The following is a 19,088-nucleotide window of genomic DNA, read 5'->3' on the forward strand; positions in this document are numbered from 1 at the left end:
TTTGGGCAGCCCCACGAGACATGTAAACAAGCATGAACCATTGTACTGACTCGACAGGTCGCCCTGTCGTCCACCTGCAAGTTTGACCATGTTCCGGCTTTGTGGTGTGTAGTACATATTGTTGAGCGATGCGGTGTGAGCTGCTCAAAATGTAAAGCTTCACTTCTACATGTACGAAGACAAAGGCGACAAAAAACACACTTGGTCACCGTCGGCTTTTTTTTTTATTTTACCGAGCTGCTTAGGTACTTTTGTGCTTGTTTTCCGGGGTCTGTTTGTTATATGGCATTATTCTTCTACTCAGGCTGAAGTTGCAGGGTAGAGCGCAGTTGGTCTTACACAGCGTAAACTTTTCCCGAGCTTGTGTTGTGCGAGCTTATGTTGTGCCGTATCATTCTTTCTACGCGAATTTTATTTCCTTGTAGCGAGATAGAAGTTTACACTATTCCAGCCAGGTGTTAGGGCGAAAGGTGCCATCGTCAAGACAAGGGAAGCAAAAATGCTACTGTGATGGCATCATGGCCTGACGACTTCGAGACGTTAAATAACGTTACATCCACTGATGACGTCACCACGTCACATCGTCGCTTGACGTAGGCCAAATCACGGAGGCAGTGCGAAAGAACGTTTGGAGAAGAAAGCTTTCGGGAAAGAAAGGTGGTGGGTTAAATGAGCGAAACCTGCCGAGAACAAACAAAAAGATGGCTTTAATTTTTGTTTCGTCTTAGGCAAGTGCACGAGGTACCACGTGAGTTTTTTCTACTGCTCGCCCCCGAATTTTCACACCTGGCTTCTTCTCAACATTTACTTGCTGTTTGCTCGGTACATCATCGACGTTTTGATATTACAAAAATATAAAACTTGAGACGAAATGTCATTTTTCTTGAAGACCACGTTTTGTACAACTCGACAACACCTAATTTATCCCATTTATCACTAATTCAATGAACACTCGCTAGAAAAACGATTTCAATCTAGCAGCATTAAGACGCAAGCAGCAACCTAAATCACATTGAAATTTTATTTTTCGCTGAAACCATTCTGCCCGACACTAATTTTCATGCCCATCAACTCACAGTTTTCAAAAAAAAAATCGTTCCTGTTAATGGTAACCATTTCATGAAGTGCATTTTCGACTATAAAGTGCAATGAATTAACTGGCTTAAGCGAGCGTCTCTCTCTGCGTTCTCCATCTCTTCATGTTATTATTACAATAGCCTAATATTATAAAGGGTTTCAAACTTCGCTGAAACGCTTCTGTCACTATTCCATCCCTAGCACTTAAGTTTTCTGTTCTCGGTTTTGCCGCTGAGGTGTCGTTTCTTCAAAAGTAGCCTCATCATCTTTTTGCAGGAACGAAAGTAATTACAATTGCTTAGACGTCATGAGTTGTAGTGTTCATATGTATTGAGAAATGTGCTTTCTTTTTAAAATAGCTTACTTCATCAATACTTCATGTTAATATCCGGAAGTTTATGATTATTTGCTGAAATAAATGGGTGAAACATTGCTGAAATGTTCTTACGAATGTTTTGAGCAACCATGTTAAGTGTGGTTCACCCAATTCACACACATACACACTGACAACACACGGACGCACACACACAAACACACACACAAAAGAAGAAAAGGTCTTACGAATAAGAAGTATTGTGAATTGGGTGGTAATCCAGAACCAGCTCTGTCGAAAATGTTTCGCTGATGAACTCGACGCCGTCACAGGTGTCCATGGTTGAGTTCCTGGAGAATACGTTTACTATTAGCAAAGTCATTTGATACTTTTCAAAGCGTTTCAAAAGAGTCTGATTGTACGTCTGACTGGTGCATCGTATTACAAACAGCACAAGCTGTCGCAGCGTTTCGTTGATGTGTGCCCGCCTTTCTCGCCGTGAAATTACCAGATTCAAATACGCCATCGGCTGACATTCCCATAATTGCGTCTCTTTCAATGTCCCGGGGCGTTTGCCACGACCTCGTCACAAATTTTTCTGCAGTTATCAGTTCCGCTCACTGTTATTGCTACTACTTTAAACTACTTTCGCCTTGTGCTCGACCCGTCGCGAAATAAAAACCAATCTCCTGTTATTGCTGCAAACTCTGGCGGCGCTTATTCCTGGCCAGCTTGCTAACGCCATGGAAACCAGCGCTTTTGAAGCTGCACTCTACTGGTGCGTACGAAGGATGCTTCCAGCCTCGGGGACCTCGAATGAAATCCCATTTCACAGGCAAACATGTAGGACGCTAGAGCTGCTAACACAGACGTCAGTTATGAACGCCCTTCACCCTGCTCTCGAAATGGTTCACGGAAATACCTTCCAACACCCCCCTCCTCCGTCATGAAACCTTAACATCCCCGATTACCAGCTGAATTTTTTCGAGTCATCTAGTATAACTCTGGAATGAGCCTTACGTAAACAAACTTTGAAATCTGATGCAAGCAGTGTTATTTTTTTATGATTGCCCCCCTCCCCCTCACCCCACAGTTATTTCTGTTTCCTGTATACATAGCCTCCGCCTTTCTTCAGAAAGCGGCAAAAATTCACCTATGGCTGTAAAGCTCGGGCCCAAACTATTTTTCGTGCTTTTTCTGCACATACAGAAACTATTCATCTGGTCCAAAGATGGTGTTGCTACCTTTCCAGCAATCTCTTCATTGAAAGTCTGATATGCGTAGAAATGGTATACTAAATACACAGAAACATCAGCAAGAAGAAAACTAAAAATAAATAGAGCTACGCAATATTTCTCATTGAAGCGTCTGATGCCTAACAATAACTTTAGTTTATATGGCTCTTCTTCAAGTCGATACGCTTGACGTGATTGTTTCTTGCTCCTACCACGACGGTCACCGTAAATATGCGTACGTTATTCTACTGCTCCTTCGTGCCTAAACAACGTCGAGCTAGCTTCGCATGAAGTAGTAGGTTTCATTTCCGTTACAAATACTGGTGGCAAAATGTTTATTCAGTATTCAGTAGCCTCATATTATACATATTACTCTCATAAATATATTATTTTGCTTTAATTCAAGAGAAAACTGTCGGCCAGAGTATGCCTACGTTAAAGCCTGGTTACATAATTTTATCTAAACTGTAAATCACGCTCTTCTCATGTACGTCAAGTTCGTTTTTTAGTTTTACAAGGGCTGTCAACTCGCGGAGAAATAAAACAGTCAATTCATTTATGACACTGAATTCATTGCTTTCATATCGAAGACCGCTTTCACACATTTAGTGTGTGTGTGTGTGTGTGTGTGTGTGTGTGTGTTTGTGTGTGTGTGTGTGTGTGCGTGTGCGTGTGCGTGTGCGTGTGCATGTGTGTGTACACGCACGCACGCACGCACGCATTCTCATCTAGGTAACAATGTTGCTGCTACCATGAATAAGCTCAGTGCAGAGACCATGCTTAGAAAATAGGGCACGAGGAGGAGCGTGGTAGGTGAATTAGCCCAGTCATTTCCCTACGTTCAATGGTGCCATGTTGCTTTGGTACAAAAGTTCGCTGGTGCTTGGTGTGGTATCGCAAACTATCCAATTTTTTTTCGCGTGTGCCCACGTTGGTAATTACTTTCCCGAAAGACAGGACCATGCCATCAAGCTTGCTTACTATTTTTTTTTCGGTGGCACCATTTCTCAGTTACGCCGAGAAATGCTTGTATGTATGCTTGAGCGCCCTGCCACGTCCACCACTAGCGCGTGACGCCCCACAATGATTACTCAGAGCCGTGGCCGCACGCTCTCTCTCCTCGGTTTCATCAGCGAGGAGAAAAAGTGAGAGACAAGGCGTGCCTAACTCAGACGACGCTCAGTAATGCACTCGCTAATGACGAGCCACGAGGGCGCTCAGCCGCAGAACATTGTTGCCATCTTCAACTCGTTCCGGCTCGCCAGCCTTTCTCAGAACCGCAGAGGGGAACAAGTGTGCTGTAATACTGACACATTGAAACAGAATGTTGTCGTTTGTTTTTAATTACTGAGAATAGTTTTAACCGACAGTGTATACAAACCGGGCTGCCCGTGGCGCACGGGCATAACAAGGAGCTTCTTCCCGACGTAGCTGCAAATAACAGACAATGAAAGTTAAGCTGTGCTGAACTTACTTATGAATCATCTTAAAATGCCTCCTATTGAATTAAACACAAATAATTACAGGTAGAGTAAATACAGGCCTTGACCTCAATGGTTTAACGTCAGTTACATTACTATCTTCTCCCATTTCCCACAAAACAATTATAATAAACAGTTACGTAGCTAACTAAACTTCACTGAGGTACTTTTTAAGTAATCATCTGGATCACGTGTTGCAGTTCGCGATTAGTAGCAGCCGAGTTGGCAAACCGCTTGAAATAAAACTGATGGCGCATTTTATATTCAGATGTGTACTATACTACCTGATTGAATGCTGCATTGTTGGTTCAATCATTTTTTTTCCAAAATGTTGAGTTATGCACTATATGATAGTGCACCAATGCCATTTTTTGTTTTGTTTTTCTTGCTTTTGTGTTCTGCACATGTCACTTGTGAGCCTAATCAGGGTGTGCAAGGTTGCCTTTCATTCATTTTCTTTTTCTTTGTTTGAAAGTTATAAATGCATTTTTTGTTACATTTGTGCTTCTACTTTTTCTAATGTTAAGTATCCCTAAAACTGCATAACATTGATGTTTTTGTTTGTCATTTATTGGCTTTATTTCCGAATAATTTTACGTATCTCATATGGGTACAACAGGTGTATTGTTGATTGATATGTGGGTTTTAACGTCCCAAAACCACCATATGATTAAGAGAGACGTCACAGTGGAGGGCTCCGGAGATTTTGATTACCTGGGGTTCCCTAACGTGCACCCAAATCTGGGTGCACGGGCCTAAAACAATTCCGCCTCCATCCGAAACACAGCCGCTGCAGCCGGGATTCGATCTCGCGACCTGCGGGTTAGCAGCCGAGTACCTTAGCCACTAGACCACCGAGGCGGGACAACAAGTGTTGAGTTTGATCTTCATGTATACTTTTATGTTCCTAAATGTAATTGTTCTGCTACCGCTGCTGTATGGGAGGCGCGGCCGAGTCAATCAATGTTTGCCGAGCCGTGTTCCCTTGGACAATTTCAGTGTTGTTCTAAATACACCAATGTAAAAAGAAACAAAGAAAGCGAGAAAATAACTGGAGCACTCACTGTATTTTGGCACATATTTTGTCAATGAATATCTCGGAACTTGTGTAATCCTGAAAGTTCTTTTTAAATGAACAGGCGCCGCTAATCACCAGGTTAAAGTTCACAATAATGTATTATCACTAATTAAAATTTGATTTGTCAACGTTTCTAAATAGTCATGTAATTTTACTTTTTCCGCAAGTGACGTCCCTCGCCAGAGGTAATCGAGGTCGATGACTACAATTATGCCCCCGTAGGTATTCTTTAAAGTTCTATGTTGTCCAAAAACAAAAGCACCCTGAAGACACGCGGTACAAAAATTACAGAACCAGCGCTGAATACGAGTGGTAATCAAACAATCAATTCAACTTACCAAGGTGAAACTGTAATAAAACATAAATTCCCATGTTGCTCCATACTGAGTACGCTTACTCAGTTTTTTTTGTGGTATCTGTCTGGTGGTTTCTGCTTTTTTTAAGCTTTTCTCTTCAATAAATGCGAAGCATATCCTAAACAACTTCGGCGACATTGGGCGTATCTATCTATCTATCTATCTATCTATCTATCTATCTATCTATCTATCTATCTATCTATCTATCTATCTATCTATCTATCTATCTATCTATGTAAGTATCTATCGATATATCTATCTATCTATCTATGTAAGTATCTATCTATCTGATCCGATAGATAGATAGATATATCTATCTGATCCGAGATAGATAGATATATTGCTATCTATCTATCTATCTATCTATCTATCTATCTATCTATCTATCTATCTATCTATCTATCTATCTATCTATCTAGCCACCTACGACTTTTAGCTCTCCTGGCCATCTCAATAATGGTATCGATACCAAATTGGTATGGCATAAAATGACCATATGATGAGCAGTATTGACTAGTCATAAAATTTAAATCATGACATGTGCGTCATGAATGTCATTATTTGCATTTTATGGTCTTCCTAATCTTGCGCTGGTTTCGTTAAGATGACATGTTGCTAAACTAGAATGGTATGACATGACTGCATTGCGAACATACGTGAGAGACTCTAGCGTGGAAGTCATGACATGCATGCCATGCAAGTCATGACTACACGCCACGCTCATGGTGCGTTCACGGTCGTTTGGCTGGCTTCACATATACCAACTTCGGTACTGCACCACGTGAATGGACGACGAAGGTGTATGACCGGTGCGAACAGGATAATCATAAGAGGGTGTCATGTAAAAACATGACTACATGCCACGCTGATGATACACTCGCGGCTGTTTCACTAGCTTCACATATACCAAATTTTGTATTACGTGATGCTAACGGACGACGAAGGTAAATGACACACGTCCAAACATAATAATCATAACATGCATGTCGTGTAAAACACTACACCCTACGCTCATTGTACAATCACGGTCATTTCGCAAGCTTCACATATACCAAGTTTGTTGCTACGTGACACCAATGAACAGCGAATGTATATGACCGTTGCAAACATAACAACATGCGTGTCATTTAAGAACACGGCACTATATCACGATCATGATGCGCTCGTGCCCGCTTTGCTAGCTTCAGGTGTACCAAGTTCGGTAATACGAGACTTGAATGAATGAAGATGGTATAATATCACTGGTGCGAACATGATAGTCATGACATGCATGTCATGTAAAACATGACTACATGCCACGTTCATGATGCGCTCACGGCCGTTTCGCTAGCTTCAAATATACAAAACTAGGTATTAGGTGGCCTGAATAGACGACTAGAGTAAATGACACGTCCAAACATAACCATGACATGCGTGTCACGTAAGACATGACTACATACTACGCTCATAGCTTGGCCCAACCACGGTGGCCTAGTGGCTGAAGTATTCGGCTGCTGACCCGTAGGTCACGGGAGTCAATCCGACTGGGACGGCTGCAATTTCGATGGAGGCAAAAATGCTGTAGGCCCATGTGCTCAGATTTGGATGCACGTTCAAGAAGCCTAGGTGGTGAAAATTTCCAGAGCCTTCTACTACGGCGTCCCTCATAATCATGTGGTGGTTTTGGGACGTGAAACCCCACATATCAATCAATCAAGGAATTACGCTCATAGCTTGCTCGCGGTCGTTTTGTTAGCTCCACATATGCCAAATTTGGTATCTGGTGACGTGAATAGAGAGCGAAAGTAAATGACACTTCCAAACGTGATAATCACGGGGTCAAAGTCATAAACCGCATAATTTACGTCCGCGTCGTAACGTTAGGCTGATTTTAAAGTGAAATATTAACCTTCTTAATTAGTGCTTCGCAAATAATCGATTCCTACTGTACGTTGGATCTGCAACCTTTTTCGTATATACTGCACTGCGAAGATATATCAGCAGAAGAAGCAAAAAAAAAGAAAATATGGTTAAACTTGTTCACCATAGTTATACAAGAGGTTATATTAAGCATTACTATTAAAGAAGACGCAGTTACTAACAAATACTACTAAATACACATTAAAAAATACGAACAATACAGTAAACAATCGTCAGAAAGAGTAACCTTTCGTGGCAACATTAGAACGCCCTTTCCAGATCATAAAACGAGGTATTTTTTTCAAGCATTAGCATCCATTATTTATAGAGTATCATCCACACTCTTATCGGTAGACTATGGCATCACATGCTTCTCTTGTGCGAGCAAGACTGCACAGTTCAAAAATTTATTATTATTGCACAAAACACATACACTGTTTTTACCACGTACATGTGGTCTCCTCTTGGTTGATCATGCACTAACGCACGTGGTCCAATCTAAGAAGAATGTCATAACGTACGTTCGTAGACGGTAAAAAATTGAGAGAGCTCTTCGAGGGACTCTTTTTCTGTTTTATACATATCTAATGAAACCGACCGGAAATTAAGCAAATGAAATACGGGTGAACACAAATACACAAAATTTTCCCATCGCTATCAACCATAACAGAACAATTCAAAAGATCATTTCAAGAAGAAAACAAGAATGAGGCAATACTAAATACAATGAATGGATGTCTAGTACGTCCTGCAAAGAAGCGGTACAAGCGATCTGGCTTCAATTGCACAAGTTCTTATTGAGGAGCCTATATAGGCACCCACCGGTATTGCAGCAACATTGTATTGAAATAGGAGCGCAAACTCGGACTTTAAGATATGGCCACGCTTGCCAACACAGAAACGGACCTCAAAATGCGAAAACAAACGACAGTGTGCTGTGACATCACTGTCAGATTCTACAATAACGAATACGTAACGGTGAATAACTGATACCTTTCAGTGGCTGCTTTCTTTCTTTTACGTACGCCAATATTGTGGTCCACAGCAAAAAAATTGCCCACCGGTCTAAAAACTGGCTAAGCTCCCCGTCCTTCCGCTTAATTTTTCCTCCTCCTCCCGAACGGGCATGTTCCTCGAACCAAGTCCATACGTGCTACAACAGCTGTCATCAACATCATCACAACAAGAGCCCTAATATTCCTGTCCTACCTTTGTTGCTCGAGCTCGGGGCCATTCCGTAGCGTGGAGTTGCAAGCCAAAGGCACTTAAATCATACAAACTCATTGGCACCTTTCTGTCAATAAAGTTCCTTTCATTCTTTTCTGTCTGGTAAACCTCGTTTCATGATTAAAAATTTGGTGGAAGCACACCGAAAAGGAATTGATTGATTGATTGATTGATTGATTGATTGATTGATTGATTGATTGATTGATTGATTGATTGATTGATTTGTGGCGTTTGACGTCCCAAAACCACCATGTGATTATGAGAGACGCCGTAGTGGAGGGCTCCGGACACCGAAAAGGAATGGTGTGCTTCAAACATGAACGTATTCCAAGTGGTCCCATTTTCCATCCCATTTCTTGAGTACATGTACTCAAGAAATGGGATGGAAAATGGGACCACTTGGAATACGTTCATGTTGAGATTGCAATCTCAACTGTGAATTTTTTCTCCAGAGCATGTCCCTAGAGGCATCTTCTCACGCAGTGCAATGGATACATTGCCACCACTCGCACGTTCCCCCGTCTATGGTGACTCTGTGTTTTGTATCGTTCGGCGTTTATAACCTCTTATTGTCTCGGTAAAAGTAATAACAGCAATACAGTTATTAGTCATAAGACAGTCTCAGTTTAGCGTCAGATGTATTGTGAGCGTTAGAGAGCTGCTTTATCATACCGCATACTTTCTTTGCGGAAAGCGATAGCGCTTATCTGACCAAGAAGTTTTAAGTTCGGTGGCCCCTTTCGGAGGACGACTGCGTTAAAATAGTGAGACGAGAAAGAAAAGTGAGAATCATCACCCGTATCTAAGCATATGCAGTGATCTCTGCGCTATTATAAAAATATTAGTAATATATGTGAATTACACCCTAAGAGTGAGAACTTTGATGTTGTAGGGTTGCTTTTAAGTGGCCTAGTAATACTTGAAATGGGAAGTGACCTCGAAAACTCTAGATTAACTAAAATAATCTGCGGTTCAAGCTGCCTGAGAGTGATCTAATTCATTTTCCGCAGTCATTTTCTGCTAACAAACCCAATCTTTGAACAGTAATCCCAAACTCCTTTCGAAGGGGTTGTCTGAAATCGCCACCATTATTTACGTAACACCACGTAAACACGCGGGAATGTTAATGTTAAATCTCAGAAATAACGTGCGTACGGGAAATGTTGTTGTGTCACTTAAAGACTATACATGCACATTTCAATGCCGTTACTCCGCTGAGCCCACTGAATTAAAAACTTTTAAGTTTAATATACCAGCCTTTGCTTCTCGATTACATTCCTGTGCTGTCTTGTGAAATAGGCGCTTATACAATCACGCATTTTAGAGCGAAAGCCTTAGGTTTCGACTCTCCAGGTCTCCACGGACCTTGACGCGTAACGCCCCATGACGATTCAGTCCCTCTGCGCATGCGTGCGGAGACAGCTGTGAACATTTCCACAATAACTGAGTAATATAAGTAAAAACGTGCAGTCAGTTATAAGCCGTGAAAGCGATTAGACAGCGAAACTGTCAGCACGCGAATGCACAGTCTGGTTCACACTTTAGAGGAAATCTTGTGGTGCGAGGCCTCGCGATGCGGCCATGATGCGGCCAGCGCGGCAGTCACGCGCCGGCAGCAGTTGGCACGTCCGAACACGCTTTAGGAACATGATGTTAAACAGTTGAACTGCGTGGTCGGCTACTGTGGCGCACGCCGACCACACTGTCAGGTATCGGGTGAATTTCATTGTTGCTGCGGGAAATGGACCAATATTTCTCATCGCGTCACAGTACGCCTCACTGCGGTCCAAAATGAGCGCCGTCGGGGTCATAATGGTGTATTAGGTGAAGTTAGAAGTTTCACATGTGTGTTTTAAGCACCGGTGAGTGAGCTTTGCCTCAAGTAATTAAATTACGACGAGAACAAGCGCGTTAAAGTCGTTATCTTCACCTACAGTATATATTTCTGACATTTCTGAACTTATTCTCGTTTGATTTATTTTGTTGAACCCGCATAGCTGCACGGCTGTCACTGTAGAGTGCAATGTTTGTTGTTTTTTGCGTACAATAAATTCCACGCGCTATACGTGCTTATTATGATATTCCCCGTCGCAGCGTACTGCGGTTCCCACACTAAGAGAAAAGCATACGTGAACGCACTCAGTATCACGTCGTTTCAAAAGAGCAAACAAAGTATGCTGTCGAATTCAGTTCATAGAACCCCATTATCGCCCATGAAGGTAGAGAGGTTGCCATGCACACTAAGTTTAGCACAAAATGTTGACGTACTTGCAGCAGCAACGATAACACCAGCAGGCTGTCCGACAATGTGGCCAGCGCGCACCACCATCGCAGACTATGCACGGTTCTAAGGACGCCTATTGAGTGTCTGCGCATGCGCGAGCTGCAGCCGGCGCGCGACTACAGCGCTGGCCGCATCGCGATGCTATGTGCTCCAAGATTTCCCCTAAGTGTGAAAAAGACTGTACATGATTAGCTAGTGAAGCCACGTAGTGTAAGTTTGCCACTAGATTTGAAAGCACGCGCTTACACCTCATTGGCCAAAGTGAGATTGCCTGACCTGTTGATGCCGGCCATGCTAATGGCTGGCATCAATGTGATTTGCCACCGGCGCAGCTGTAGTGCAGACAAGTGTGCCAACCCTGTTGTGTCTTAGTCGGCCCAGTGGCGCCAACATTGGCACAGGGGTCGACTGAGAGAGCTTCACTGTAAAACCGTATGCGTGCAGCCGACGCCTCTTCATGGTCGTACTCTATAAAATAACAGATGTTATGCATATAAGCGGGCGCGCTCTGCGCTTTTTTGCCGAACCATTCGCCACTGCTACGGCGTCAGCTGTATATCTGGAGGCGCAGCTTCACGGTCTGACGGCTAGTGATGAAACGTGCACGACAATGGGGTTCGTGACGGCCAAGCAAGCATTTCCTTGCAGTAAGGAGTTCACATGGGTTATTTCGTGCCTACAAGAGCTGGGTATAACTGTGCAATGACGTCATTTCTATTTGCCGCCTTCCTCGCGCTTTTATCTGGTTGTTCTATGTTGCCACATAGTAAAAAGCACGTTTAGTTCAGCTGATATCTCAGCCAGTTGGTCCATGTCACTTCTTCCCGGATTCGGCAGCAATACTACTGGCCAAAGCTCACCCAAGATGTCAGTCATTACGTAAAAAAAGCTGGCAGATCCTACGTGCAGTGGGAATTAATGATATGCCAAGCACGAATCAGGAAGGTTGATATGCAACTTTAGAATCAGCGCAACGTTATGAGGTGGACGGACGAAGTACAAAGTGAACACAAGTACAAATGTTACCCGCACTCAGGTATCTAGATAAAATGCAAGTAGTTTTTCTTAAGTCGTGTAATGACGGCACCACTAACGTTTGCAATACCGGTACCAGCAGTGGTAGGCATGTAAATTATGCCATACATGACTTCAATGCTACGATTATTATGTTTGCGCCTGGCAATTGTGTGCGTCGTTCATTCACGTCACGTAATAACAAATTTCATATATATGAAGCTAACAAACAGCCCTGAGTGCGCTATGACAGTAGCAAGTAGTCATGTTTTAGATGACACGCATGTCATAATTATCATGTTTGCACGTGTCATTTACCTTCGTCGTCCTTTCGCATCACGCAATACCAAACTTGGTATATATAATGCCAGCGGAACAGCCATCAGCACGCTGTGAGCATACCATGATGTCAAGTTTTACATGACACGCATGTCATGATTATTATGTTGGGACGTGTCATTTACCTTCGTCGTTTATACACTTCACGTAATACCAAGTTTGGTGTATGCGAAGCTAGCGAAATGGCTGTGAGCGTGCTATCAGCAAAGCCGGCAGTCATGTTTTACATAACTTGAATGTCATGATTATCATGTTTGGACATGATAATCCATTCATGTCACGTAATATAAAATTTGGTATATGTCAAGTTAGCGAAATGGTCGCGAGCGCACCATGAGCGTCGTAGATTTGGGTGCACGTTAAAGAACCCCAGGTGGTCTAAATTTCCGGAGCCCTCCACTACGGCGTCTCTCATAATCATATAGTGGTTTTGGGACGTTAAACCCCACATATCAGTCAATCAATCAACCATGAGCGTCGTATGTAGTGATGTTTTTTTTCATTACACGCATGTTATCATTATCATGTTTGCACCAGTCATATACCTTCGTAATCCATTCACGTCACGTAACACGAAATTCGGTATATGTGAAGCTAGCGGAACAGCTGCGAGCACACTATGGGCGTAGTATGTAGTCAAGCTTTACGTGACACACATGTCGTGATTATCATTTTTTGACGTAACATCTACCTTCGTCGTCCATTCGCGTAACGTAATATAACATTTTGTATATGTGAAGCTAGCGAAACGACAGTGAGCACATCATGAGCACGGCGTGTAAGCATGTTATTACATGACACGCATGTCATGATTTCTTCGCTAGGGCATGTCACTTATGCTCGCCATGCAGTCATCTCATACCACGCCAGTTTTGCAACATGTCATGTGAACGAAACCACTGCAAGAGCAGCAAGATCGGGACATGTAAATCATGACGTTCGTGACATACGTGTCATGATTTTCGTGTTGTGACTAGTCCCTTATGCTCGTCATACAGTCATGTTATGCCACAAAAATTTTCGAAAATATGTAATTATCGAAACGGCCAGGAGAGCTAAAAGTTGTAGGCGTATAGATAGATAGATAGATAGATAGATAGATAGATAGATAGATAGATAGATAGATAGATAGATAGATAGATAGATAGATAGATAGATAGATAGATAGATAGATAGATAGATAGATAGATAGATAGATAGATAGATAGATAGATAGATAGATAGATAGATAGATAGATAGATAGATAGATAGATAGATAGATAGATAGATAGATAGATAGATAGATAGATAGATAGATAGATATCATCACTGGTTGTGGAAAAGCTTTTACATTCCATATCATGCAAGATGCTATCAGGCATAGCAAAACCGCCCATTGTAGAACTAGTGTATAACATCCACAAACCAACAGTCTTACCGCGAGATTAAACAAGATGGTCGCTGACATGCTATGTGTATTGATCGAGTCCACGGAAACTGGGATGACAATCTTCCATGCTTTATGTTCCCTTACAACACTGTGGTTTGAGACTACAGAGGTTCACACCTTCACCGTTGCTTCACAGCCGAGAAACAACTACCATGCTGGATGTCATGCTCCTACCCGACAGGTTTGACATTACGATTGATGCGGCGGCTTTTATGCGGCTTGCAGATGCAACTCGCAAGCATTATTGAACTCGAGCAAATCTGAAGCCATCTGCGCACTGACCAACAGCGGTACAATTCTCGTCATAGCGACATTATTTATTAACCCAGTGATTACTCCGCAGCAACTTCAGCCTTTACTGAATTCTACGTCAACGACGTCCAATATAAAAGCCTGCTTATAAAGCCACGGCTCGCCTATTCCATTGTTTACAGGCGGACACTATTCATGCATCGAGTGCAATTCTATTCATGTATTATCTTCATGATTAGAAGGATAATTCTACTAGAATAACCTTTCAAACACATGCTTCGTCATGTTTCTGTGCGTGTGGGATTAGTTTCTTGCTATAGCAATCATATGAACTGTCTCATCTGTTTTTTTCGTCGCTGCCACCGCCACAGTGATTCACGTATATGTTAAAGTATGTTGATTGATTTGTGGTGTTTAAGGTCTCAAAATCATGATATGATCATGAGAGGCACCGTAGTGGAGGGCTCCAGAAATTTCGACCACCTGAGGTTCTTTAACACGCACCCAAATCTGAGCACAAGGGCCTACAACATTTTCGCCTCCATCGGAAATGCAGCCACCGCAACCGGGATTCGATCCCGCAATCAGCGGGTCAGCAGCCGAGTACCTAAGCCACTAGACCACCGCGGTGGTGCGATGGTTAAGTATGTATGTATGTATGTATGTATGTATGTATGTATATATGTATGTATGTATGTATGTATGTATGTATGTATGTATGTATGTATGTATGTATGTATGTATGTATGTATGTATGTATGTATGTATGTATGTATGTATGTATGTATGTATGTATGTATGTATGTATGTATGTATGTATGTATTGCAGTGGAGCATATGCAATAACGCGTATGCGCCTTCCAAAGAGAAGGAAAAACCCCGTGCTCTGATTGCACGAGAACCTGGGCCGCCTTTGCCAGACTTGTCGTACGGCCATTTTTCGCTGTGACATCGTTGCGACTTCTTCGGTTCAATAAACGTCATCACATTTAGTGGAGGCTGCTGAGATCCCCAAGCAGACCTGGAGCTCGGCTCTCGCAAGTTGCCCGAGAGACCACCGCGAAACATGACTGACGCAGTCGCCGACCCGCCCATCCCAGCCCAGCCAGCACCACTGGCTGTCCCGTCTACCTGCCCCGGCACTACTCGCCAACGGGACCCACCAATCTTCAGCGGCAGTGGTGAGCGATCTTCAGCGGCAGTGGTGAGCAAGACGTCGAAGACTGGCTCTCCTTGTACGAACGCGTAAGCACCAGCAACAAGTGGGACAACGACTCTAAGCTCGCCTACGTTATCTTTTACTTGGCAGACGTAGCTAAGCTTTGGTTTACCAACCGCGAAACCGCCATCGCCAACTGGCCCTCCTTTAAGACACTCGTGACTGAAGCGTTCGGCCGACCAGAGGTCCGCAAGCTCCGCGCTGACCAGCGCCTGCGCCACCGAACCCAACAGCCTGGCGAGACGTTTACTAGTTACATAGAGGACGTGCTCGACCTCTGTAGGCGTGTGAATCCATCTATGCCCGAAGAAAAGAAAATTCGGCAGATTCTCAAGGGCATCGAGGATGGTTCATTCCAGATGTTGCTAGCAAAAAGCCCGAACACGGTGGCAATCCTCGTAAGCCTCTGCCAGAGCTCTGATGAATTGCGCCGTCAGCGTTCCATCGCCCGACAGAGTGTCCCACCGCCGGATTCGATCTCGGCCGTCGCACTCGCAAATGCCAACGTTTGCCAAAAAAGTCTGTCCAACCAGATAGAAGAATTCCTCAGGAAGGAAGTCGCCCGACAGCTCTCCCTGCTGCCGCATAGCGACGCGCCCACCGCAAGCCTGCCTTCGACACTGCAGCAGGCCATACGCACTGAAATTTCTGATGTCCTCCCTACAGTGCAGGCCCCTTACCCATGCACTTCAGTAGCACCTAATCTCTCAGCTGTCGGCTACGCAACACCTGTACCACCTTCACCTCTCAGCTACGCAGCTGTGGTCGTGCGGCCCCCACCGCATCCAGTCGCCTTATCGGCTCCACCTCCTCCGGCCTAGCCTCCAGTTTACAGGCCCTCACCTCGCTTTTTCCGACGATCTAATGAGTGGTGCACCCAAGACAATCGTCCTATCTGCTTTGCCTGTGGCATCGCTGGCCACATTGCGCGCTTCTGCCACCGTCGCCCCACACCTACAAACGCATACTTCGGAACTCCTACCTACGCGCCGCAGCAGGCCACCACATCTGCATATGAACAGGGACACTCAGACTCGGATCACCGCCCATCGACTGCTCATTTCCCATCCCCTCATCGCCGATCGCCATCGCCTATGCGTCGTCGACCACCTCCTGAGGAGGGAAACTAATCAGTGCAGTTCCGGAGGCAAGAACTGCAACTTGTGCGCAATTCCCAAGGCCTCCGTTTTCGCCGCAAAATGTTGTTGATGTCGATGTTGAGGGAGTCGCCACATTAGCGTTAATTGATACCGGGGCCACCATTTCTGTGATGGACGCCAAGTGTTGTCGGAAACTGACGAAAGTGACCACATCTCTCTGTGGCATGGTGCTGTCCACGGCTAGCGCGCAACGCATTCATCCCTCGGCTCTGTGTACGGCACGCGTCGTCATCCAAGATGTTTTGTACGTCGCACAGTTTTTTGTTCTGCCATCTTGCTCTCATGACCTTATCCTCGGTTGGGATTTCTGATCACGTCATGAAGCTATCATCGATTGTTCCCACGCCGAAGTGTCACTTGTGCCAACATTTGAATTTCCACAACCCGACCGGTCTCCTCGGCTCTGCAAACTCATCGCTGACGACGACATCACCCTGCCCCCGGAAGCTTCGGTCCCTATAAGCCTTTTATGTATGGCGCGACCTGACGCCACGGTGGTGTTCACGTCATCTCCGGTTTTTACTGAACGCAAGGGCATCATTCTCCTATTTGCCGTTCTTACAATTACGTCTGGTTTAACCGTAATTCTTATTGATTGATTGATATGTGGGGTTTAACGCCCCAAAACCACTATATGATTATGAGAGACGCCGTAGTGGAGGGCTCCGGAAATTTCGACCACCTGGGGTTCTTTAACGTGCACCCAAATCTGAGCACACGGGCCTACAACATTTCCGCCTCCATCGGAAATGCAGCCGCCGCAGCCGGGAATCGAACCCGCGACCTGCGGGTCAGCAGCCGAGTACCTTAGCCACTAGACCACCGCGGCAGGGCTAACCGTAATGCTGGTTACCAACCACTGCAACTACCCCATTGGCTTACTTCGTGGTGAAACGGGATATGTGCAACCTGTCGACCATATCGATGATATTATTCTTCCCGACGAAACTCCATGTCACATTGCCGCGATAACTCATCCGTCTTAGCCATCAGGTTTGTCAGCCTTCGACAATGCTATTGACGCAGACCTTCCCCTCTCGCATCACCGCCAACTTGTTGCTCTCCTTAAGAAGTTTCGCTCTTCTTTCGACTATCAAGAACCCGCTTTGGGCCGCACCACGACTATCACTCATACTATTCACACCGGCTCACATTCGCCTCTGCGACAGCGTCCTTACCGCGTTTCCGCCGAAGAGCGCCGCGTCATTACGGAGCAAGTAGATGATATGCTTAAACGTGGAGTGATACAGCCTTCTCAAAGCACTTGGTCATCACCTGTGGTTCTGGTAAAGAAAAAAGATGGCACCGTTCAATTTTGCGTGGACTATCACCGCTTAAACAAGATTACGAAGAAAGATGTCTACCCGCTACCACGAATAGACGATGCTCTTGACTGTTTACAAGGGGCCGAGTACTTTACATCCTTGGATCTGCGTTCTGGGTATTGGCAGGTGCCAATGGCTGAATGTGATCGCTCTAAAACAGCCTTTGTAACGCCAGATGGCCTATATGAGTTCGAAGTGATGCCATTTGGGCTCTGCAACGCACCTGCCACATTTGAGTGCATGATCAATACCATCTTGCGTGCCCATAGGTGGAAAACTTGCTTGTGTTACCTGGACGACATCGTCGTCTTTTCGTCTGATTTCCCGACGCATCTTGTTCGCCTCCACGAGATTCTGACGTGTCTAACTTCTGCAGGCCTACAACTTAACTCCAAGAAGTGCCACTTCGCAGCACAAAAACTAACCATCTTGGGACATGTCATCAAAAGAGACGGTGTTCTTTCGGATCCCGATAAGCTTCGAGCTGTCGCTGACTTCCCGTTGCCCACATCACTGAAAGCCCTAAGAATTTTCGTCGGTCTCTGCTCCTACTTTCGTCGCTTCGTGCGCAACTTTGCGTCCATAATCGCACCTCTCACGAGTCTGCTTTCCAACAGCAAAGGTATATCTGCATGGTCACCTGCATGTGACAACGCATTTCGCCAGCTGCACCACCTGCTGACCTCACCACCTATTCTTCGTCACTACGACCCCGCTGCTGCCACAGAAATTCACACCGATGCAAGTGGCATCGGTCTTGGTGCAGTTTTGGCACAACGAAAAGGCACCCAAGCCGAATACGTAGTCGCCTATGCAAGTCGCGCTCTCAAGAAGGCTGAATTGAATTACTCCGTGACAGAGAAGGAGTGTTTGGCCATAATCTGGGCCTTGACGAAGTTTCGCCCGTACCTTTACGGCCGCCCTTTTGACGTGGTCACAGACCACCACGCTCTATGTTGGCTGTCCACATTGAAAGACCCGTCCGGACGCCTGGGACGTTGGGCACTTCGATTGCAAGAATACGACATCCGTGTAGTATATCGTTCCGATCGCAAGCATGCGGATGCCGATGCACTTTCGCGATCGCCATTAACCCCAGATGTGGCTTCTCTGTCACCACTTTTTACCACCTTGTCACCAATAGACACCTCTGACATGCTTTCGGAGCAGCGTAAATATCCATACCTTGCATTGTTACTCGACTACCTTATCGATCCGTCTGCTGTCCCTTCCACGAGAGCGCTACGTCGACAAGCAGCCCACTTTTCCGTGCGAGACAGCATTCTGTACCACCGCAATAACATGCCTAGTGGTCGGAAGTGGCTCCTTGCTGTCCCAACTCATGTGCGCTCTGACACCTGCATGAATTTCCATGCAGACCCCCATAGTGCTCACGCAG

General features: G+C 44.8%; 1 protein-coding gene across 1 annotated transcript in view; it reads right to left on the reverse strand.

The window, feature by feature from the left end:
• The window catches only part of LOC142775193 (uncharacterized), a 224,191-nt gene that overhangs the window by 140,543 nt on the left and 64,560 nt on the right, over positions 1-19,088 (reverse strand). Inside the window, exon 2 of the mRNA XM_075876538.1 lies at positions 1,639-1,740. Within this exon, the coding sequence (XP_075732653.1) occupies positions 1,639-1,740 (102 nt within the window). The remainder of the gene's footprint in view (positions 1-1,638; positions 1,741-19,088) is intronic.

This window comes from Rhipicephalus microplus, chromosome X, assembly GCF_043290135.1.
Source record: "Rhipicephalus microplus isolate Deutch F79 chromosome X, USDA_Rmic, whole genome shotgun sequence".
Taxonomy (NCBI): domain Eukaryota; kingdom Metazoa; phylum Arthropoda; class Arachnida; order Ixodida; family Ixodidae; genus Rhipicephalus; species Rhipicephalus microplus.